This window comes from Sciurus carolinensis, chromosome 2, assembly GCF_902686445.1.
Source record: "Sciurus carolinensis chromosome 2, mSciCar1.2, whole genome shotgun sequence".
Classification (NCBI taxonomy): Eukaryota; Metazoa; Chordata; class Mammalia; order Rodentia; family Sciuridae; genus Sciurus; species Sciurus carolinensis.
Window position 1 is genome coordinate 195,188,718 of NC_062214.1, and position 24,045 is coordinate 195,212,762.

The 24,045-nt window shown below is 48.0% G+C and overlaps 1 protein-coding gene across 1 annotated transcript in view; it reads left to right on the forward strand.

Moving 5' to 3' along the window:
• Positions 1-13,648: 13,648 nt before the first annotated feature.
• Yy1 (YY1 transcription factor) overlaps positions 13,649-24,045 on the forward strand; it is a 30,471-nt gene continuing 20,074 nt past the window's right edge. Inside the window, exon 1 of the mRNA XM_047538745.1 lies at positions 13,649-14,635. Coding sequence (XP_047394701.1) covers positions 13,960-14,635 — 676 coding nt within the window. The 5' untranslated portion in view covers positions 13,649-13,959. The remainder of the gene's footprint in view (positions 14,636-24,045) is intronic.

The window sequence follows — 24,045 nt, forward strand, 5'->3', positions numbered from 1 at the left end:
CAGCAACTTAGTGAGGGCCTAAGCAACTTAGAAGACCCTGTCTCAAAATAAAAATAAAAAGGACTGGGGATGTTTCCTCAGTGGCAGAGCGCTTGCCTAGCACGTGTGAGGCACTGGGTTTGATTCTCAGCACCACATACAGATAAATGAATAAAATAAAGGCCCATCAACATCTAAAAAAAATAGTTACGATGGTAAATTTTGTTCTGTGTATTTTAATACAATAAAAATTTTAAATGTCTTATTACTGCACATAAAGTAAAACAAAACAAACAAAACCTATTACCCAAATCCTAATTCCCAGAAGCAAACTACATTGTTTTGACATTTTTTCCTATGCCCTTTCAAAAAAGGTTGAAATTATACCCTCCCTCCCTCCCTCTCTCTCTCTAAACACACACACACACACACACACACACACATTTTAAATTACTGTATCATAATTCTTTCTCACGTTATTAAAACCATGTATATGGCTAGGCATAGTGGCACACGCCTGTAATCCCAGCAGCTCAGGAGGCTGAGGCAGGAGGATCACAAGTTCAAAGTCAGCCTCAGCAACTTAGCAAGGCCCTAAGTAATTTTGTGAGACCCTGTCTCTAAATAAAATATAAAAAGGGCTGGGGATGTGGCTCAGTGGTTAAGCGCTCCTGGGTTCAATCCCTGGTACCAAAAAATAAAAATAAAACCATGTATAGGGGCTGGGATGTACAGCTCAGTGAGACAGCACTTTGCCAGACCCTGGGGTTCTATCCCCAGTCACACAAAAACAAAATAGCACTTATAAAAACCAGTTATAAATGGATAGTCTTGTAATGCTCCTTGCATTCCACATGGATAGCCCCAAAGATTCCTCAGGGAAAACACTTCAGACACCCTCAACAGTAACCCCCCGTTTGGTGCCCCCACCAGCTTTCCAGGAGGAGCTACTGGACAGTCCACTGCCAGTCACCGCCCCAGTACAAGGCTCACACAGGCCCAGCAGCAGAAGCGAATTCAGGCTTGAGCACCTGCCGGGAACCCACAGTTCTCTTAGCCTTCTCCTCACGGTCACAGGGTGGCCAGGCTGATCATACCACGTTTCAGCAGGAAGGGAGGCTGTGTCCTCCTGAGGCTCTGTCTTCGTGGGTTTTGGTGATGGAGAATGAGCGCAGGGCCTCAGCACCACGCTGCTCCTCCGCAGCTTGTCTGTCCACTGGGAGGTGAGGTCTCCAATACACACCTCCCTGGGCACTGCCCTGCTTGTAAAGGGTCACGCCCTCTGCCACTCCTCAGATCCCCCCAGGCTGCCCACACAGCTCCTGCCGAGGCAGGCTCCTACCCAGGGCTGCGCCGGAGCTCAGTGGAGAGCCCTGCCTAGCACAGAGGCCCTGAGGTCCGTCCCCACGCCACCCAAAGACTTCCACCCACCACCTGAAAAGGGAAGAGCGGGGCCCACAAGGAGGAACGCAGCTATCAGAAGGAAGAGTAGCCGTGGGGTCAGCACCACCCGACACCACAAGGACCTCCGCCTTTTGCCAAGCAAACTGGGACACTTCCACACGTGGCCACAGCAGTGTATTCTGCCATCCCCAGGATTGTTTTAGAAGGTGCTTATGATGTATGACTCTACAGTCTGGACCAGAAATGTGCCCAAAGGCCCATGAGTTAACGACTTGGTCCCCAGTGAGGCCCTACCGAGAGAGGGAAGTCTTCCTATCGCTGGGGTCTCCTTGATGGGCAGAGTGTGACCCATGACCTTTCTTCCTCTCTCACTGTGTCCCACACACCCTGGGGCTAGCAGCAAGCTCCCCCAGCACCTGCCAGGATGCACTGCCCCCACTGGCCCAACTGCAGGGCACCGAGCCAAGATGACTCTCCCCTGAGTTGACTGTCTCAGGTGTTCGCGACAGTGACAGAGAGCCGACGTGATAACCCCAGTTCACAGACAGTTTAGAGCTGAAAAGCTCCCCATAAAATACATATTGGCCACATATCTGAATATTCTTAAGCCACACGAGGGACTGGCAGGACAGCTGCACCTCAGGTTGTGCTACTTCAATACATGGCGCTGTTGTGCTCAGCACAATGGCTAGCGCAGCCAGCTAAGGGCTACACGGTCAGCTGCTACGACTCTCATTAAGTGACAGGACAATGACTACGCTGGATGACCGCTGACCCCCCCGTGGGCTCTCAGGATGTATATCCAACACGATGAAGATTTATATATTGGATTCATTATGAGATATGAGTCACGAAATTTGGATCGCCAAAACAACAGTCCAAATACAAGCAGGGGAAGTGACAGTGCAGGTGGGCGGCAGGCGGCGGCCAGCTTGCAGCTCTGCTCTTAGGTCTTCTCTGGGGCTGGGACTGACTCCAGGCCTCCCCGTGCTAAGCATGTGCTCTACCCCGGAGCCCCCAGCACTCTTGGAGTCCGAATGCTGAAAGGGAGTCGGACCCCGAAGCCTGACAGCATGCCCTCACCTGGACACGCCACCTGCTGCAGGGGAAAGCTCTCCCCTCACCTAGGAAGCTCTGCATCAGAATTCAGCCATCTGAGGAGCCGGGACGAGCAGGGTCTAAGGGGAACTGCTACAGGTAATGGCCTTTCTGCATGGGCTTTTGCGGTTGGGGTGGCTACCGTAAGAGGGTTGTACTTGTAAGACCGTTTGCTTTGGGAGGGCCAGATGAGACTGTGCCAGTTTCAGCTGAAAACAAAATGAGCTTATCTTCCCAAAGCACAGTCCCCTTGAAGAATTTCCTTGGCACTAGCTCCTTTGAGAATATGTCTTTGAAAAAATAATGAGTAATATACATCACTAGTGTATCATTTAGGGCAAAGGATATTCTTTCTTTTCCTGATATTATAAAGGAATTCTAAGATGAAGGATTTCTCAGTATTCAAAATGAAATTTCTAGAATTACATCTAATTTCCTGACATTTTGTTTGCTGTCACTTGCAGATATTAAGGACCAGTAGGTAGACTCTGTTCTCAGAAGGTCTGGCTCTTTTCACACTCTGGCCAGAGCCGCCCATGGACAAGCTCTCCCCCTGCCCCACGCACCAGGGAAGGAAACTGCTGCTTCCTAGCCCAGGTACGTGCCAGGCACTCAGTGCTCAGAACCACGGAGAGCTGCAGACACGGTGACCCTTCTGTTCTGACAGGGTCCATCCAGAGTCCAGAATTGGGCTGGCTCTTTTCCCCTCTGGGAGTGAAGGCCACCGTCCCTGCCCTTGATGTGCGAAAGCAGAAACACTCATGGACACAATTTCTTGCAGGGACAAGTACGATGGCAGCAGTTTGGCCAGAGTGCTAGGGCAATGCCCTTCCCAGGAAAGCTTCCTCTAGAAGTCACCTGAGCTGTCCCAAAGAGCAGGAGGAGATGGGAAAGGACATTTAGGCAAAGGGGCACACTACTTGCAGGTAGCAGCAAGGGTAGGAAAGGAGGCAGAGGCTCGGCCATGTCTACTTTTAGCCCTCTTAAGTCCCAGAAAGTGTCAACAGGGGAGCGTGGGTCACATGTTAATCTTGGATCCACTCAGGAGTGCCCTGGGAAGGGAGGGCCGGGGGCAGGTGGAGCTGCAGCTCGGTAAAGGTGCAGGTGAGAGTGCCGGGCCTAGGCGAGGACAGGAGCAGCGAAGTGCAGAAGGGGTGTGTTGAGAAACAGCTGGAAGAAGACCTTACCAGGATTTGTGACTGCTTGTGGAGAATCAGGGGAAGATGTGGAAGAGGGTTTCCAGGTTTCAGCCGTGGGCAACTGGGGATGACAGTGAAGGGCTGCTGGGAGGAAGCAGGGGCAGAGCAGGGGGCAAAGGGCGGTGGAGGTGCCTGTGGCGACTGGGAATAATGGGGCATGAACTTAGGACCCTGGGGACCATCCATGCACAGAGGCTTGAGAATGGTCAGCTGCAGGTGGCCAAGGGGCTCCCGGGATGGAGCCACACGGGGTATCAAGCTCAAGGGAGAGCAGGTGGACGAGGTTCCACGAGTCTTCGCCTGTCCAGCCACAATGGTGACTAGTAACAGAAGGGAAAAAAAAGCTAATAGCTCAAGGGAGACCTGGGTCCTGCTTTGCAAAGGCCAGGAAGAGCGTGAATCTAGAAGGAGGTGGTGTAGGCCCCACAGAAGTGAGTGAGGGTGGGGCACCCAGGGGAGGGTGGGCCTGGCCAGTGCGGCAGGCTGCTGAGATGAAGCAGCTTTCTGTGGTAAATGCAGGGTGGGGGGATGAGTGCAGCTAGCATCTGGGAAAAGAAATTCTGATCTCTCCAATTTTCTTGAAGTAGGAGGCCATGGAATTGGGTTACCAGAGGGATCTGGGGAGATGGGCACAAGTAGATTTGTTCAGGAATTTGGGAACGTCATTTGGAGAATCTGCTGAGCAAAATGGTGAAGGGGGTAGAATTAACACAAGTAAAAATTCACTGTTTTGCGGGGCTGAACTCAGGACCTTATACACGTGTTATGGCTTAGATATGCAGTGTCCCTCAAAAGTTCATGTGTGAAATGACTTGGCTACAAGAGCCTTCACCGATCAGTGCATGAACCCTGCTAGGGGTTAACTGGGTGGTAACTGAAGGCAGGGAGGCTGTGGCTGGAGGGGGTGGGTCCCTGGGGGTGTGCCGCTGGGGTTTATATTTTGTCCTAGTGCAGAGAGCTCTCCACTGCCTGCTCATCATGAGCCACTTCCTCCACCACTCTCCCACCACCACGTCCTGCCTCACCTCAAGCCCTAGGAATGGAGCCCACAGTCTGTGCACTGAGACCTCTGAAACTGAGACCCCAAATAAACTTTTCCTCAACTAAAACTGTCCTTGTCAGATCTTTTGGTGGCAACGGTGACTAAAACAACACACTAAGCAAGTATTCTATCTCCAAGCTACCAAATTGCAAGTGACCCCACTCTGCTGATGCCAGATCCACGTGTAAGTCATGAGGGCGTCTCCTTCCCGCAGGACTGAAGTAGTCCCAAGTGGGTGGGTCCACGGTGACTTTTATCAGAGGTACACAGTATGAGAAGCTGAGGATGCTGGGACCACCAGGGATTCCTCATCCACTTGGAAAACTGAGGGTCTCGGGCCAAGATCGAGGGGCAGAGGGAGAGGAGGTGTGAGCAACAGGCAGGACAGGACACTGGGAGTGGACAGTTGGGTGAGGTGCTGTTCTCAGGAATGACAAAGCCAGGATGAAGCAGCTGAAGAGGTGCGAGTGAAGGCAGCTGGGGTTGTGAAGGCCCGAGTATGAAGAGGCTAAGTGACTGGAGTCCGAGGGCCTGGCATGGCTCCGCTGAGGAAGGGAACAGATCCAGTGCCAGGTCTTCAGTGACATGGCAAAGCGCTGTTTAGTGTGATTTGATGAGAAAATCACCAAGGAGAGATTCAGGCACTCTCTAATTGTATTCTGACCACCGTGACGGCGCCATTTAAGCAAAACGGTGGAGGGACATTGCTGGTCTATTTCTCAGGTAGTAAACAGGACATTATGACTGTGGTTTTTTTTTTTTATTTAAATATTTTCTTTTTAGATGTTGATAGACCTTTATTTTATTCATTTATTCATATGTGGTGCTGAGGATCGAACCCAGTGCCTCACCCATGCGAGGCAAGCGCTCCACCACTGAGCCACAGCTCCAGCCCACGACTGTGTTTTTGAGATGGGGTCTGGTATGTTGCCCAGGCTGGCCCTGAACTTGTGGGCTCAAGTGATTCTGCTCAGTGTCTAGAGCAGTGACACTCTTGGCACTGGCCGCAGAGACATGATTTTGACTATAATAAAGTCCTTCCTCTCTAATCCTATTCTCTGATTCCCACGTTTAAAATTATACATGACACGAGAGGAAAGAACTGCAGGTGCGACGGTAACTCCATGCTGGAACCCTGTTCACTGGAACAGCGCGGTGGAAACTGATGTTGTCTCCCTCTCCTGGACTCGTCACTCTGCGCTGTTTTTCTGAGTGGCAGCTGTCAGAACCCACCACGACAAAGACCTTGTGAGGTATTCTTGGGTTTGTCCTTTGTGATACAAGGGGAGAAGACAGCAGCTGGATCACAGACAGACACAATTCCAAAGGGAGTCCAATGAGAGAAGTGACCACAGAAAACACTAAGGCAGATAGCTGCTTCTACCCGCTCCAACCCTGGTACTGGGTACTAGGTACGGACTTGGCCTCCTGAACACTAGCTAAGCACTCGACCACTCAGCTACACCTCAGACTTGTTTATTCCACTTTTAATAGATAACGATCCACCTAGCTCAGAGACGTTAAAAACTTATCACTGATACAGGAAATATCTTCAAAAGACATTCTGGCTAGCAGTGACTTCTCTTCTACTACAGAACTACGTGAGCAGGAGGTCCTTGCATGATCTGAGTTAGCCCTGCTGGAAGGCAGAGCGCAAACACTAGGCTGGGGCTGGAGAGTGTAGGAGCCAGCTCCCCTCGGAACAGTAGGCTAGAGGGAGGCAGAACCAGTCCCAGAGCCAAGAACCATTGTTCTTTTGTGTGTGAGTCTGCGTTGCTGGGGACTGAACCCTAGGGCGCTCCATCACTTAGCTACACTCTCAGTCCTTTTTATTTTCAGAGGGTCTCACAAAGTTGCTGAGGCTGGTCTTAAACTTGAGATCCTCCTGCCTCAGTCTCTCCATTGCTGGGACCATAGGTTTGTGCCACTGTGCTTCCTTCTTTATTAATACCTCTACACACACCTGATTCAGGGAATTCTACTCAGTTATTCTCTAACCCCTGAAGACTGGCATTATTATTCTGGTTTTATAGCTGAGGAAATGCAGTATTCAGAATGTAGAGTAGGATGCAGACCTATAATCCCAACTAATCAGGAGGCTGAAGCACAAGGATTACAAGTTCAAGGCCAGTCAGCCTCAGCAATTAAGCAAGACACAGTTTAAAAAAAAAAAAAGGATTCCTAGACACCAGGTATGAAGATGGCATTTTCAAATGAAGACTATGTATGGCTGGACATGTTTGCGCATGTAATCCCAGTGGCTCAGAAGGCTGAGGCAGGAGGATCGTGAGTTCAAAGCCAGCCTCAGCAACAGTGAGGCACTCAGTGACTCTCAGACCCTGTCTCTAAAACACAAAATAGGGTTGGGGATGTGGCTTAGTGCCCCTGAGTTCTATCTCTGGTACAAAAAAAAAGGGCTGGTGGGGTGTAGCTCAGTGCTTACCTGGGTTCCAGCCCTGGCTGGTGGTGGGGATGTCACATGCAGGAGTGACAGAGCCATGACCTTGAAGTTTGCTCTCCCACTCTCTAGTTCTGCAGCTAAGCACAGTTTCCACTCTCTTCCTGTTTTCTGGTGATGGAGCCCAGAGCCTTGCACATGTCCCACCACTGAGCTACGATCCCAGTCTGATTCCCGCTATTAAGGCCCAAGTTCAAGTGAAAATGGTGAACAAGGTATGGCTTATAAAAACCAAATAAAAAATTAAAAGTAGGACCTAATTGTAGGAACCAAATGCTAAGAGAAACTCAGCCACCCCCTCTGTAGTTGCTTCAGTTGCTTCAGTAGATTCATTCATTAATTTTCTGGGTTGGGCTTTTGGTTGAGTGGTTACCTGCGCTCCAACACCACCAAGAAAAAAAAAGAGAGCGAAATTTTGTTAATTTCATACATTTTCAAGGCTACAAATAGCCCTTTTATACTGAGTGCTACAGGCCTGACTCAAATATTTACAAACTGACCAACTAGTTTATTGACTACTTCTTTTTCAAGCAGAAATTAACTTTCTTCTTCTGGTACTGGGGACTGAGCCCAGGGGCCACACCAGGGAGCTACACCTCTAGTTCTTTTTTTTTTTGAGACTGGGTCTGGTGAAGTTGCTCACAAAGGCCTTGACCTTGTGACCCTCCCCTCCTCAGCGTCCCTATAGGCCTGCAGCGCCCTCCCAGGCAGAAATTAACATTTTAAAAGGCTGCTGTGTGGCTAAGCACTGGGTAGGCGCTTAATGTTCAACCTACAAGTCACAGCTAACCTGACCCTTCCTCACTGAGGTCTTCATCTTACTAGGTTAGGATTGATCCTGTTCCCAAACTCTCCACTTCTTCCTAGGACTTCCACAATTAAAACTTGGGTTAAGCATATACCATCTGTCTGTTAACAGTCGACCTTGCTCAAGCCTGCAGACCCCATGAAGACAGGCAGGCCCATCTCCTTCAAAGGCACCTACCCTCTGGGCCTCGCATGGAGGGCGGGTGCTGCGCTGTTAATCCTCTGGGGAGTCACTCCTATTTAACGAACAGGAAGCCCCTATGGGAGAGGTTATAGCTCACTCTCAGGACAAGTCCAGTAGTGGGGCTCCCACATATACATATGAAAAAGTCAACTTCTCTAATTCTCAACTGCAGTAACTGTGTGGTAAACTGTGGCCATGAAAGCTACCATGAATTAAAGAATTTTCCATTCATTCTGTTCAACTGCACGTTCCATGTTCACAGGAATGGGCAGGTACAAACAGGCCGATTTAGTGTTTTTGGAGGGGCAATGTATTAACAAAGTAGAGAAAAATGGTGATTAACTTATTACCACGGATTTCAACTTTCCTTTATGGGCAATAATCAGATTCACTCAATGCAATAAGCCACTAGCTTATTAAAAAAACATATAATGCTGTATAAACGATGCTAATTTTTAACAATATGGGACCTCACCTGTTGCCATAGCCTAAATTCCAAATCTAATACATACATTGATTTTGAGGGGGAAAAATTCCCCTGTAGCAGCTCAGGTTTCAAAGACTTCACAACTCTTCCCCCCAAAATCATCATCTATGATTTAGACAATTGATACACCTATGGTTTTTCACTTAACTTTTAAGACTCAAAACTAGGGGGCAACTAATTCAGAAGCAGACAGGAATTTTCCAGGAACAGAGTCCTACCACCCAAACTTCCTTTGAAACTAGAAAAGGTAGGAGAGTTGGGTTTCCATCAGCCCCAGTGCTGCCTTCCCCACCTGGCCGAGTGACCTGGAGCACATTTCCCGCTCTCAGTTTGTGTCCCTGTCTGCAAAATGAACAGACCCTACTAGAGGATGCCCTCCCTAGTTCCAATAGCCTCAGTCCTAGACCTAATAAGAAGCAATGACTTCCTACTTGAAGTCACCATAAGGGACTAGACACCAGAATTAATCCAAAAGCAACTTCATAGGTGGGCACAGTGGCACATGCCTATAATCCTAGCTACTTAGGAGGCTGAGGCAGGAGGATCACAGTTTGAGGTCATCTGGGCAACTCAGCAAGACCTGTTTCAAAATAAAAAATAAAAAGGGCTAGGGATGTAGCTCACTGGCAGAGCACCCCTGGGTTGTTCACTTCCTAATACTGCAAAAAAAAAAAAAAAAAAAAAATCATAATTTCATGAGGCAGCCAAATTACTTTGGGTAAGGGAAAATTATTCAGCACTTAGCATGAATTCATCGCTTGAACTAATTTCAAACTGTCAGAAGTAGAAATACGCTAGAATCAGATTTAATTGTGTTTGACTATAATCACTGAAGGAGACAGGCTTGGGATCTAGCTCAGTGGTACAACACTTGCCTAGCATACAGGATACCCTGGGTTCAATCCCCAGCATCTCAAAAAATAATGAGAAACAAAACTTACTCTGAACAAAGCAAGAACAGAGAGCTATTAAGCATATTTTGACTGAAATTTTTATTCTTCTTCTTTTTTTTTGTTTGGTACCGGAGATTGAACTCAGGGGAACCACTGAGTCACATCCCCAGTCCTATTTTGTATTTTATTTAGAGACAGCGTCTCACTGAGTTGCTTAGCACCTCACTGTTGCTAAGGCTGGCTTTAAACTTGTGATTCTCCTGCCTCAGCCTCCTGAGCTGCTGGGATTATAGGTGTGTGCCACCAAACCCAACTGACATCTTTTATTCTTCTGCCCACTTCCACTCTCCATCCTCTCCATACACCCCTTCATAAACTACACACTCTTAACCAAGTTTGAACATTTAACCTATTATGTCCCATTATCTCATTTATGGAACACCTAAAAATTTAAATTGAGCAACAAATATGCTACTTACAGCAACCCTGAAATAAATATTGAGTTCTATTCTTTTGAGAAAAGTAGATGACTGATTACTGATAATATTAATATTGTTATTAATAATAAATTACATAATAAGCTCTAGATTATGGTTTCTAACCTATCTTAATGCACTTGTGTCAAAATCTTTGAAATACAGAATTGAAGACATGGGACTTAATGAATTAATGGAAGTTTAACTCATTTGGAAATGACACCAATCTCAAGACATCAAAGGAGTTTTGGTTAATAGTCCTCATCTTTGTCTTGCTTCTGTCCTGGTCAAATGGCCAAAAGAAACCTTTTTTTTTTTTTGGTCATCACATCTCTTCGGCCATTAGTGAGCTCTGATTTCTTAGAGACTCTAGAAAGTTTTTCACACTGTTATGCAGTTTCCAATATTCTCCTTTCTCCTACAGTCACTGATACTCATTTTCCCAATAGCTCTGTAGAAAATTGGAGCAGGACGTGGTGGTGCCTGCGTATAACCCTGGAAGCTCAGGAGTCTGAGGCAGGAGGATAGCAAGTTCAAAGCCAGTCTCAGCAAAAGCAAGGCACTTAGCAACTCAGTGGGACCCTGCCTCTAAATATAATACAAAATAGGCTGGGGATGTGGTTCCGTGGTGAAATACCCCTGAGTTCAATACCTGATAAATAAATAAATAAATAAAAAATAAATAAATAAATAAATAAGAAAATTGGAGTTTTTGAAACTCAAATAAGAAATGGTCAAACATAATCACATTGAGCCTCCTCTGCCATGGTGCTTTCAATCTTGTTTTGCTGAAAGAATAAAAAGCAAGTAATCACTCCAAAGCCTTGAGCTGTAGAAAGATCAGCCTGGGCCTCTGCCCAGGCAGGTGGAAGGAAAAAAGTGGGCAAATGCTGGTGTAAGAGCAATGCCAGTTAGTTTATTTTTTTATTTTATTTTATTTTATTTTTATTTTCATTTTTTTGCGGTGCTGGGGATTGAACTCGGGGCCTTCGCAAGCACTCTACCAACCGAGCTATCTCCCCAGCCCGCCAGTTAGTTTAAATGACAATAATCATTGTCTCATTGCCAAACCAAGGGATCCAGTTCAGAGGACTCGCTCACAGACCCAGTGAATGCTGCCCAGACAGAGAACAGAATAAAAGTGGTGAAATTATCCCCATCTTTAGAGTCTTATGGTTGATGTTACAGTTTAACTTGTCTTTTAAAGTTGTTTTTTACTTTCAGCTACAAGTACAAACAGGCCAAAGCCAAAAGTGCAGTATCATTTGCATGCCTAATGATGGATTCTCCCCAACCTACCACCCTTCCTGACCATTTTACCTCCTCTGGTTTTCTCCACTTGACTGTGAACATACACAGATCTGATAGCAGAAGCTGGGCTGCCTAATGGGCACTTCCAGTTTCTCTTGCTCTTTGGGGATATCTATGGATAAGCATCAACTACTACAGAGCAGGGAAAGTAAAATTAAGAAGCATTAAACCACATAAAAATCCTCCAACTGTTTTCATTTATGAAATATTTATGCAGAGTTTATAAGCTATGAAGCCAGAAATGACTTAACAGATTTGATTTACCAAACTGTGTGGGTGCAGCACTCCAAGGGGAATTACTCAGGTTTTGAAACTCAGATTCAGGGGGGCTGGGGATTCAGCTCAGTAGTAGAGTGGTTGGAGAGCATGCATGAGACCCTGGGGTCAATCCCCAGAAAAGAAGTAAAACCCAGATTAAAAGAGATGATCTAGTTCTTTACTTTACATTAATATTACCCAAACACAAGTCCAATACCATTCAGAAGTAAAATTAAGATCTGTAAAATCATTTTTTAATTAGAATGCATTAGTGGGTCCCTAGGATGTTCCCAATAATATGATACTGGCTTGTTTTAAGAAGTGAGATCTAATATTAACGTGTTACAGTTCAGAATAACCCTGGGCCTCAACTGGATTAAACACTATTCCAACAGAAAAGAGTAAATGGTGACCACCTTGAACTCATTCACAAGGGTGTTACATAGGCCAAAAGAGCTCACAAAGACAAGCTTTCCCAACTTTTCAATTTATTTTTTTTTTTGATTTTACTAAAAATCAACAATCTGTTGGATGTGGTGGCTCATGCCAGTAAACCCAGCCTGGGCAGCCTGAAGTTTGAGAATTCGAAGTTCAAAGCCAGCTTCAGAAATTTAACGAAGCTCTAAGCAATTTAAGGAGACACTATCTCAAAACAAAAAAAAAAAAAAAAAGGGCTGGGTGTTGCTCAGTGGGTCAAGCGTCCCTCGGTTCAAGCCCCTGAAGCACCCTTCCCCAAAATATTGGATCATCTTTATTGCTTTAAGCCAACTGTCAGGCTGATCAAAGTATTAATTAGAGAAAAAACACTTCGCAGCAATATACCTCGTTTAGGAATGTTTAACTTTCGGCTAATCCGCGCCAAAAAGCAAAACAAAACAAAAACAAAAAACTAGGCTCTGGTGAAGTCATTTTTTCTGGTGAAGTTATAATAGAGCATAACGCTGAAAAAAAATTTGGAATTTTCAACGAGATAAACGCAAAACCAGGTGGGCAAGAGGAGCGCTGAAGTGAGAAACAGGTGAAGACAGTGGCAAGGGAAACTACGACTGGCTGGACAACTAAGAAAAGCCGAGCCTCACGACGAGAGCCGTCAGGACGCTGCAGTTCTAAGGTCCTCGGGGAGGCAGGCACCCAACGGCTCCGTCTCAGGTTTCCGCGGGTCACAAAAGAATAACGGACAGTCTGCCAACGGTGGACCCCAGCCCCGCGCGCCGCTTCCGCCAGCCCGCGGCTCCCCGCCCCGCCCATCTGCGCCCGCCCGGGACCCCACGGCGCCCACAGCCAGGGCGCCCGCCGCGAGATGCGGAACGCGCGAGGGACATCGTCCTCCCTGCCTTTGTCCTCTCGGCGCTCCACTCACCCGCCATTGCTCGCCCGAAGCCGGGGGCACAGAGCAATCGCCCGACACCAAAAACGAAGCACAGGCGTTTCTAGTCAAAGCAGACTTTATTGGGGCGACGGGGCCACACAGCGTGCGACGGCCATTCCCGCACGGTACCCGGGACGCCCCCGGCCTGAAGTCGCACTAGCAGTCTACCCCCTCCCTTCTCCCAAGTCTCCAGCGCCCGTGCGCCGCGCGGACCGCTCACCGGCTCCCGAGGCGGCGGCTGCAGCGGCGTCGCCCGGCTCCCGACTGCGGCGCGCCTCGGCCCCAGGCGGCGGTTTTGTCGCTGTTGCATCGCGGAGGGCGGGCGCCGCGCGACGCTGAGCGGCCGGAGGCGCGGCGGCCACGGCGCCGCGTTGACGTCACGCGCCTCGGGCCAGCCAGCGCGCGTGGGGGCCGCCCCGCCCCCTGTCCCAGCAGCCCCAATCCGGGAGGAGCCCGGGGGCGGGGCGGGGCAGCGGTGCGAGCGGGGCCGCCCGATTGGCAGAGGAGGAGGAGCGAGAGCGCTAGTGAGCGAGTGGGAGCGAGGCGGGGCGGGCCGGGCCAGCGCGGAAGTCTCGCGAGGCCGAGCCCGAGCGGAGTGTGGCGGCGGCGGCGGCGGCGAGATCTGGGCTCGGGTTGAGGAGTTGGTATTTGTGTGGAAGGAGGCGGAGGCGCAGGAGGAAGGGGGAAGCGGAGCGCCGGCCCGGAGGGCGGGAGGAGGCGCGGCCAGGGCGGGCGGCCGAGGCGCGGCGAGGCGGGGAGCGGGACGAGCAGCGGCCGAGGGAGCGCGGGGCGCACCGAGCGAGGGAGGCGGGGAAGCCCCGCCGCCGCGGCCGCCGCGCCCGCCCCTTCCCCCGCCGCCCGCCCCCTCTCCCCCCGCCCGCTCGCCCGCCGCCTTCCTCCCTCTGCCTTCCTTCCCCACGGCCGGCCGCCTCCTCGCCCGCCCGCCCGCAGCCCAGGAGCCGAGGCCGCCGCGGCGGCGGCGGCGCCCTCAGCCATGGCCTCGGGCGACACCCTCTACATCGCCACGGACGGCTCGGAGATGCCGGCCGAGATCGTGGAGCTGCACGAGATTGAGGTGGAGACCATCCCGGTGGAGACGATCGAGACCACGGTGGTGGGCGAGGAGGAGGAGGACGACGACGACGAGGAGGACGGCGGCGGCGGCGACCACGGCGGCGGGGGCGGCCACGGGCACGCCGGCCACCACCACCACCACCACCACCACCACCACCCGCCCATGATTGCGCTGCAGCCGCTGGTGACCGACGACCCGACCCAGGTGCACCACCACCAGGAGGTGATCCTGGTGCAGACGCGCGAGGAGGTGGTGGGCGGCGACGACTCGGACGGGCTGCGCGCCGAGGACGGCTTCGAGGACCAGATCCTCATCCCGGTGCCCGCGCCGGCCGGCGGCGACGACGACTACATCGAGCAGACGCTGGTCACCGTGGCGGCGGCCGGCAAGAGCGGCGGCGGCGGCTCGTCGTCGTCGGGCGGCGGCCGCGTCAAGAAGGGCGGCGGCAAGAAGAGCGGCAAGAAGAGTTACCTGGGCGGCGGGGCCGGCGCGGCGGGCGGCGGCGGCGCCGACCCGGGCAACAAGAAGTGGGAGCAGAAGCAGGTGCAGATCAAGACCCTGGAGGGCGAGTTCTCGGTCACCATGTGGTCCTCAGGTGAGCGCCGGCCGCGCGCCGCGGCCCGGGATGTTTTTGTTTTGAAGGGAAGCCATGTTTTATGTGTGTGATGGGCGCCGCCATCTTCTCCGCCCGGGCAAGTATGGCGGCCCCAAAAGATGGCGGCGGCGGGGGCGGCGGGCCGCGAAGATGGCGGCGCGGGGGAGGGGCGGCGCCGCCCGGCTAGGCCGCAATGGCGTAGTTTGCGCGGCCGCCGGCGCGGCGGGCGGGCAGGCGGCGGGGGAGGGGCCGGCGCGCCGCCTGCCGTGCCAACGGACGCGCGCCGGCCGGTGGTGGGCACCGTTCCGCGCTCGGCTGCGGCCGGGCGGACCGCGGCGGGCGTTGGCGGGTCGCGCCGCGGGCCTCGCGGGCCGGGCCGGGCAGAGCAGCCGCTGCCGTTCCGGCGCCGTCCTCTGGGGGGCGCGGCGCCCCGCCCCGGCTTCCCTCCCGCGGCCTTCCGGGAGGGGGCGGCGCGCGGCACCCGGCCGGCTCCCTCCCGCCCGGCGCCCCGGACCCTGCCCCGCGGTCACGCCGCCGGGGCCGGCGGCGCTGCGGGGCGGGACTTGGTGCCGCACGTAGGGCCCGCGTGTGCCGGCTCGGGCGTCGGTGCGAGCCTGTCACCGCGCCGCCGGCGCGCTCCTCGTCGGGAGCCGGCGGGCGCTGGCGGGCGCTGGCGGAAGGGCCTGCGGGTCTCGCAGATTGTGGCCCTTCGCGCTGCGGAACGCGCTTCGCGGTTTGTTGTTTTTAAGTAGTGTTTGGCTCTCTGCGAAGAGATTGGGTTGGTTTGCTGAGCTATGGGTATTTGCCACCGAACTAAGTCGGACAGATGTTTTAAGCCTTTATGGATTTACTTTATTGAACGTCGTTATTTTTCCCCGTGGAACGAATTCCAACAAGCGAGTGGTTACTATTGTAAAGAAGGCCAGAAAATGCCTCTATGCCGAAAGAATCTTAATGTAAAACCCGTGAATTTTAGTTTAGAACCCTGAAAAGGTTGTCATCGACTCCGGTTTATGCTACCTAGCTGATTGCTGGGATACTAGCTTCACTGGGAATCGCACTGTAGCCAGCCAGTCTGGCAACTGTGATGGTTAAGTTTCATACTGAGTTTGAGGTAGAATCCCTTCCCTCGTTATTTAAAGCTGCATCTTAAATTCTCCAAATTGGGTGGAACCTCAAAATAGCCGGTACCTTTGAGTATTAAAAGATAGTTCAAATTCACAGACGTGAATGAATAGAAGATAGAAGGTCCTGGCTGTATCTAGATAACTAAACTAGGTGGATTTGTGATTCAGAGAGGACTGAGCAAAGGAATCCAAGGTGCTTCCTGTGACTTCTAGAGAGTGCTAACAGGCACTGTTGTTCTGGAATGAGTCTCAGCTGTTTGAGTTTAATAGGAGCTCTGTGTTCAGGCAAAACAAGAGTATGCTAGTGCTTAATAGTGACTAAAAGATACCTTCTGCGTATTTTTTGGTTGCTCACAGTGGTTGTGCGCTGATCATGTTGGAGCTAAATGCCATGATTTCTCATTAATCAGAGTGGAATAATGGAGGGAGGTTTGTGTTATTGGCAAATTGACTGGATTCAGTATGCCATTTGAATTTAGATATTTAGGTAAAGGTATGTTAACCACGTAAATTTACTTTTTTTCATGGTACAGTCATGTTGGTTTTACAGTAAATTAGAAAACAGGTGTATGCTAAGTTTCTGCACATGATCTTACCAAATTGTTAACCCACTTTTCCAGACCCAGAAGACTTGAGAGTGTGTGATATTGCTTAAGTGTATGGATCAAAGCAGCCGGATGGGAAAGAAATCTGAGGAGCCTAATGTGGGTTAATTTTCAATCAGGTCAGCTTTTAAAGTCATCACTTTCCCTGTGCAAATGGCTGCTTATGAGGATTCACAATTTGGGGTTATCTTAATGATCATTACTTGAAAGTATTAGTTGCCGAATGTGTTACAGAATACTCTGCATAAAGTTAGTTGTGCACATCTAATGGCAGCAACGTAGGATGGCCTGTTTCCTGAGACATGCTTTGTGGTAAACTGTCCCCCTTTCTTGTCCTTGTGATTTGGAACCAAAGAGGAGTAGTACCAAAGAGAAGCTTAACTAGTTTGTGTTCAACTATGCATATCCCAAGTTCAAGTTCTGAAAATAATTTCACCTTCAGAACTGAAATAGGACGATACAACAATAAGTGAAGAAGTCAAATCAAAGTAGATTGTTAAGCTGTATGTGTGTGTGTTGAAGTGTTAACTAACAGTTTTCCAATATGCAAATTCTATTGTAGGTATGAGAGTCCTCTTGTAACTAACTACAGTGCAGTTCACTAATCCCATAGATTAGAGTGAGCTATGCAACCATTTTTACATAGGCTCCAAGCTTAGCTATCTGAAGTTCTTATAAAAATAATGTACACATGGGTTGTTCTCTGGGTACTGGTTACTTGTTTGTTTGTACTTCTTGGTTTACAAAAAACCCAATATTTTAGTAGGAATCAGTATGTTTGTGGAAACCAAATATTTGGGTTTTGTGGGTCTGTACTTGCATGCCATCTTTCTTGAACTTCCCAGTGCTAGGGATCTGTGTGGTGGGCATCCTTTAAATGGAACAGCAGCAGGGGCATCTGTAGAGGAGTTTTAAATCTGAAAGGAGAATCCTTGGAGGTCTGCATCACCAGATTGTGCACCAGTCACTACTATCTTAATTCCAGAACATTTCATCACCTCAAAGAGAAACTTGTGAGTAGTGTGCCAGCCCCTGGCAACCATGGATCTACTCTTCTGTGTATGGATTTGCCTGTTTTAGATATTTGATGCAGACAGAATTGGACAATGTGTGGCCTTCTGTGCCTGAGTTAGCACTGTGCTCTCAAGGTTCATCCATGTGGTAGCATGTACCTTTTTTTTTTGACTGAATAATACTGTTGTGCAGATAATTTGGCAGGGCCTGCTTATTTTTGCAGAAGAGAAAATTAAGGCCTCCTTAATCTGATTATGTTTTAATATTTAATCACAGTTCAGTTGTTTTGAATATTCCTAATCAGTTACTTTCAGGCCAATGTTTACTTTGGTCTTCTTCTTTGCCTATGATTAATGACAGATTTAGGGCACAGTGTTATGTATTTTTTCGCTGGATATTCAGCACTATTATTTAGGAGTGACTTTGTATTTTATAGAGCTAATTATAAACTAAAGTACTTAACCATTGGGTTGAGTAGGGAAACTTGAAATAAAACCTGAGCATTTAAAACAATTAGTTTGAGAGAAAACTATTGGACTTTACAATCTTGAGTTTTCATGTGGCCAGAAATTGTGACCCTTTGTGGGGAGCGCTGGGGTTGGAATCCAAGGCCTCCGGCACAGTGTGCAAGCATTGAGCTATACCCCTGCACTGTGACCTTCTTGAAATTGTTGATACTCTATCCCCAGTTAGACTGAACATAGGAGTGCTTTGTGCTGGAGTGAGCAGAAAACCACTGATACTAAAATCAGTAAGTTCAAAGAAGTCAAAATGTACTAAATTTTTCTGTTTTATACATTTAGAAAATTCAGACCTTGCCAGAAATTGTAAGTCACAACCATTTGCCAGACCTTTTTTTTTTTTTTAATCTCATTTATCATACTATTTATCACTAAGTAGAGATGCCATAATTATAAATTTCCGTGGGGCCATGTCAGAAAGCCTTCCAAAGTAATCATGTCAACTGCATGACCTACATAGGGCAGCCTCAGTCTTAGATCCTGAGTCCTGATCCGGTAGCTTGGGAGCCTCAGCTTACTGAGAAAGCCTCTTGTGCCTTAGACTTGCCACTGGGTTATTAACCTTCCTTTTCCCCTCCCCCTGCCAATGGCCAGCTCAACTAGTGGGAAAAGAAAATCGTCTCAGGAAAAAGTCAGGGCTCTTGTCCTTACCTATAACTAGCACTTGGGCTTTCAGAAGAGAGTAAATTAAAACACAAAACATCTATACCAGGTGGTTATTTATAAAAGATATTCCTTGATTTCTTTGTTTTTTGAAGTCTGCTTAGCAGATTCAGTCTTTTTTAAAGCTGAGAAACTTTGGGCTCATAACAGGTTCTGGGCAAAACAAGTATTAAAATGAATGGTGTTTTTGTTTTTTGGGAAGTAGGTACCAGGTATTGAACTCGAGCAGTTGACTGCTGAGCCACAGCCTTATTATTTTGTGTTTTATTTAGAGACAGTGTCTCGTTGATTTGCTTATCGCCTCGCTTTTGCTGAGGCTGGCTTTGAACTTGGGACACTCCTGCCTCAGCCTCCTGAGCCACTGGGATCACAGGTGTGCGCCACCGCTGTAATGAATGTTTCTTAACAACTGCGTTCTCCTTATCTGCCCAGATGACCCTTTTTGGGGAATTGCAATGGGAAGAATAAGCAAAAGAGGAAATTTCATAATTTCAAAACTGAGTGTTTACCAGTAAGTTGTTTTGTTTATTGTTTTTTGGGGTTTTTTTGTACCAGGGGTTGAACCCATGGCACTAAACCACTCAGCCATCTCCCCAGCCTTTGTTTGTTTGTTTGTTTCCTTTATAAATTTTGAGACAGGGCCTTGCTAAGTTGCTGAGACTGGCTTTGAACTTGGTCCTCCTGCCTGAGCCTCTGGGATTACAGGCGTGCTCCACCATGCCTGGCCAGAGAGTTGTAATCTATTGTTTTATCAGAAAATCATTCGAACCTTGTATTCTTAAAATTTGGCATGACTTGGATATTGAAAATGACATTAATTTCATACTGTTAGAATATTAGGAAGTGGTAGGGAGATTGGAAGTTAGTTGACTGTGGTATAGGTTTATGTCTTATGTGTTGGACTTTTCATTACCAATGTAATTTCCTAGTTCTAAGTATTTTGTGTTAGTAAAGGCCAATTGTGTTTGACTTTGTGATTAATTTTTTTCTTCATATAATTAAAAAATTTTGGGGAGGGTGCTAGGGTTGAACCCAGAGTCCCCACATCATAGGTTAGTGCTTCACCCTGAACTTCATGGCCAGTCCTGTGATGAATTTCAGCAGCAGAGTCCAGTGTGTCAGGGAAATCACACCAAATTGTATTTCCTTTCTAGAGGGCACCAGGCAAAAGATATGACCTTGGCAAGTCTTTTTTTCTGACCTTGGAATGTTTGTAGAATGAGTTGTTGAAATAGGGGCATCCTTAAAGTCATTTTCCATCTCATCTCCTTTTCCATACTGGAGATGAACCTTGGCCTCTCCCATACACACAGGCACGCTTTACCGTGGGGCTCTGCCCTCACCACCATTTTCAGTCTCTCTTTTTTTTTTAATTGGTGTTTTAAAATTCTTTAAAATTTTTTTAATACCTTTATTTTATGTATTTATTTTGATGTGGTGCTGAGGATTGAACCTCCCACATGCCAGATGCCTGGCACTTGCAGTTCTCCTGTCTGTCTCCCCAGTAGCTGGGGTTATAGGGGTATAGCACTGCACCCTTCCAATTTTCAGTCTCTAATAAATTCTCCTTTGCAAATTGCTGTGTGACAGTAGGAAGCAGTCTACTAAATTTCTTTGCTGGGGATGGAACTCAGGGTCTCTCATAGGCTAGCCATAGCTATACCCCCAGCCCTCAAATAAAATTCCTAATAACCATCTGATTGTTTCACACAGTGGTTTTTGATGGAGTTAAACATTAAAATGATGTATGGTTAAAACAGTGTAATGGTTAGCCAAGCCCAATGGTACACACCTGTAATCCCAGCAGGAAGCTGAGGCAGGAGGATTGCAAGTTCAAGGCCAATGTGAGCAGCCTAATGAGATGCTTTCTCAAAAAAAAAGAGGATGGGGATGTGACTTGGTGATTAAGCTGTCCCTGGGTTCAATCCCTGGTACCAAGAGGGGGTGGCTGGAGGTGTATCTCTGTAGTAGAGCACCCCTGGGTTCAATCCCAGGGAGGTTTTTTGTACACACCCACCAAAAAGAGTGTATTTATGTGCATGCGCATGTGTGTAATAGTTATTTCTTGGGTAAGTTTAATTCCCCTCAATTAGAGGAATTGGAGAATCGACAAGAGGCTGTGCAGGAACCTGTTCTGTTGGAGTCTAGCCTTTCTCCATCAGGAGAACATCAAATCTTGACTTGAGTTCTTGGTGAACAGTTAGCGGAGGGAAGTGGTGCGGTAAGTCAAAATCACGGTGTAGAGACGAAAACACCTTTTATTCCTCTGTGCAAAATGCCGTTGCTGTTCACACAGGTGGGAAAGAAGCAGTAAGGATGGGGACAAAGGAGGGTTCCGTTAGAAAAAGGGTTTAGACTCATCCCAGGTTTGCCCCTAATGTGCTGCTTAGATGTGGTACCCACCTGGTTTCCCTTCCCTTCCTTTCTGCCCTTTCTTTTGTAGTACTGGGGGTTGAATCCCCTCATTACCACAAAGTCATACCCCAGCCCTTTTTATCACTTTTGAGATAGGGTTTTGATAAGTGACTGTGGCTTGCCTGGAATTTGCTATCTTCCGGCCTTTGGCCTCCCAGAGTGTCTGGGATTATTGGTATGTACCACTGCACCTGGCATTATTGGACATTTCTGAGAATAGCATTCTTATGCCCAAACCATAGGACTTGATACTTCACAAGGTTTTTTTTTGGATTGAGAAATGTGACAGTTGCTAGCATATGACAGGTACTTAAAAAATGACGATCCTTTTTCAAGGTCTTTAAGTGGGATATAGCCTGTGTCTGATTTGCCTCTTGCTTCTCAGTGATTCCAAAATCACACTGAACACCCTCCCACGTTAGTGAAGGACTGGTTGGTGGCAGTGATGAGTAGATGATGTCTCCTACCAAAAGCGTCCTAGGAAACCAGAGCAGAGTAAACGGCCTGAGATGGATGGTCTGGAGAAACAATTTAGCCAACATATACCTAAATAGGTAAATATGCAAACTGGTGAAAATAGAGAATCAAGATGACAGAAAAAAAGGAACCATTAAGCTAATGAGCTTCCTGGCAATCAGGATAAAAGGGGAAATTACACTGCCTGTACTGACACCAAGATGTGAAAAACTTAACAAAATTGAGCTTTCTTTCGGTAGGACTGGGAATTGAACCCAGAGCCTTAAACATGTTAGCTAGCCAAGTGCTCTGCCTCTGAACTACATACCCCCAGCTACTCAGGAGGCTGGGCAGGAGGACATAACCCCAATTTTTTTTCCCCTCCTTTTTGAGAAGGATCTCCCTAAGTTGTTCAGGCTGGCCTCCAACTTGCAGTCCTCCTGCCTCAGCCTCCTGAGTAGCTGGGATTACAAAAATGAGCCACTGCAACTGAAAATCGAGCTTTTCATAATAGTGAATTTTAAACTGTACTACTTTGGGACTGGGGTTATACCTCAGTGGTAGGTCACTCAAGTTCAATCCCTAGCGCTGACAAAAAACAAAAACAGTAAAAACTCTGCTTTATATTAAGGGGACCCCTGAGTGGTAGGGATGAACAGTGTTAGTGTAAATAAATTTGGTGTTTTTCTTTTTCAGTTAACATAGTGTGAAATTTAACAGTGCTGTCAGATGTCAGCTCTTAAAAAAAAAGTAAAACCTGCAGTGTAACCTAATTGAAGAATTCATAATTTTCTATATTCTTTTCATTCTTGCTCTAGTTTTGTTTGTTTTTAAGATCACTAAGCCTGGTGGGGAATACCTTGTTTTTTCAAATTGCTGAAGTCCCAGTTTTGGATGTAAAGCCTTGGATTTATGTGATTAACAGCGTGGCAGGCTGGATAATAGCTCCAAAGATATCCAGTTCCTAATTCCCGGGACCTGTGGGTGTCATCTTATTTGCAAGGTGTGTTTAAACTCAGGGCCTTGAGATGGGGAGAGCAACCTGGATTTTTCTGAGGTCTAAGTGTAATGGCACAGTGTCACTGTTAACCACAAGAGAGACTGACTGCGGAAGAGGAGGTGAGGAGGGACAGTGACAGGAGGATGGAGTGGTGGCGATGAAAGGAAGGGGGGTGAGCCCAGGGGTGTGATGACCTTGAGAAGCTTCTCTAGCAGGGACTCCTGGAGCAGTCCACGCAGCCCCTGAAGCTTATCATGATTCTGACTCCTTATCTCTAGAATGCTCATTTTAAGCCACATGTTGGAGGTGGTCTGTTACAGAGACGACAGGAAACCAGTGTGTATGTTAGCACAGCCTGGGCAGTTCAGTCTACAGGTAGCTAGCAGGCCTGCCACCTGTGGGACTGTGGTCATCATTACCCAGCAGCTGAAAACCTGCTGTCCCCCAGAACTAGGAGCAGGGAGTAGAAGAAAGATCTGTCTGCACTCCACTCAGCTTTGCAGACACAGGGGTTGCCATCAGCCTTGTCCCATAGACATACAAAAGTGGGAAGGAAGGCGGGAACTAAAGGCATCTGGAAGAAGACTCTCAGGGTGGGTGTTGGAGGGGACTGGACCATGAGAGGAGGGCAAGAAGAGAAAGTTGTGGTTATAAAGTACCTTGTGTCAGGCACTGAGAAAATCTGCCTGGAGTGCGGCTTCACGTGCACACTAGGCAAGCTACATTACACCTCCAGCCCAGAAACTCCGTTTTTGTTTTTTTTTTTTTTTTTTTTTTTTTTTTTTTTTTTTTTAATGACTTCTGCACTTGTAAAGTGCTCCTGACCTGTCTGTAGTCCCTTGATTATATCTTTCTGAGCGTGGCTTTTGTACATGCTTTGCCTTGAACTAGATTGGGAGTGTTATTGCTTTGGTAACATAGGAGATAGAATAACTGGGAGACAGTTGGGCCAGGGACATTCGTATACCCTTTTTTTTTTTTTTTTTTTTTTTTAAAAAAAAAACCTTTTCCATAGTACCACATGCAGAACCAGTGTTTTCCATATGAATGAATTGTCCTGTTCCATCTATAGATGGTTTTATTTCTTCTGGTTGTTCTAGGTCATTTGGTTCTAGTTGGAATGTTAGCACTGAAGTCGTCTGACACTTTTGACTTAAAGTTCCCAACAGGGTGACACCACCACTGCACCTCTTTTGAGGTTTGGGGGGGGGCAGGGTTGCTATTTGTTTATCACATATTTTATCTGGTGCAATATAGTTGTATATAATGGCAGGGTTTGTACATGCATGTAGTATAATTTGGCCAGTAACTTTCCCTGGTTCCCTTTTCCCTTCCCTTCTCCCTCCTTTGATCTCTTTCCTACTGATCTCCCTTGGATTTTCATGAGACCCCTCCCCCTTCTGTTCTTTTCCTCTGTGACTTCCATATATGAGAGAAAGCATAACCTTGACCTTCTGAGTTCTGTTTATTCCATCCATTTTCCTACAAGTGATAGAATTCCATTTTTCTTTATGGTTGAATAAAACTCCATTGTGTATAGTACCATTTCTTTATTCATTTGTCAATGAACAGATCAGCAAACCTAGGTTGATTCCATAGTTTGTTGTGA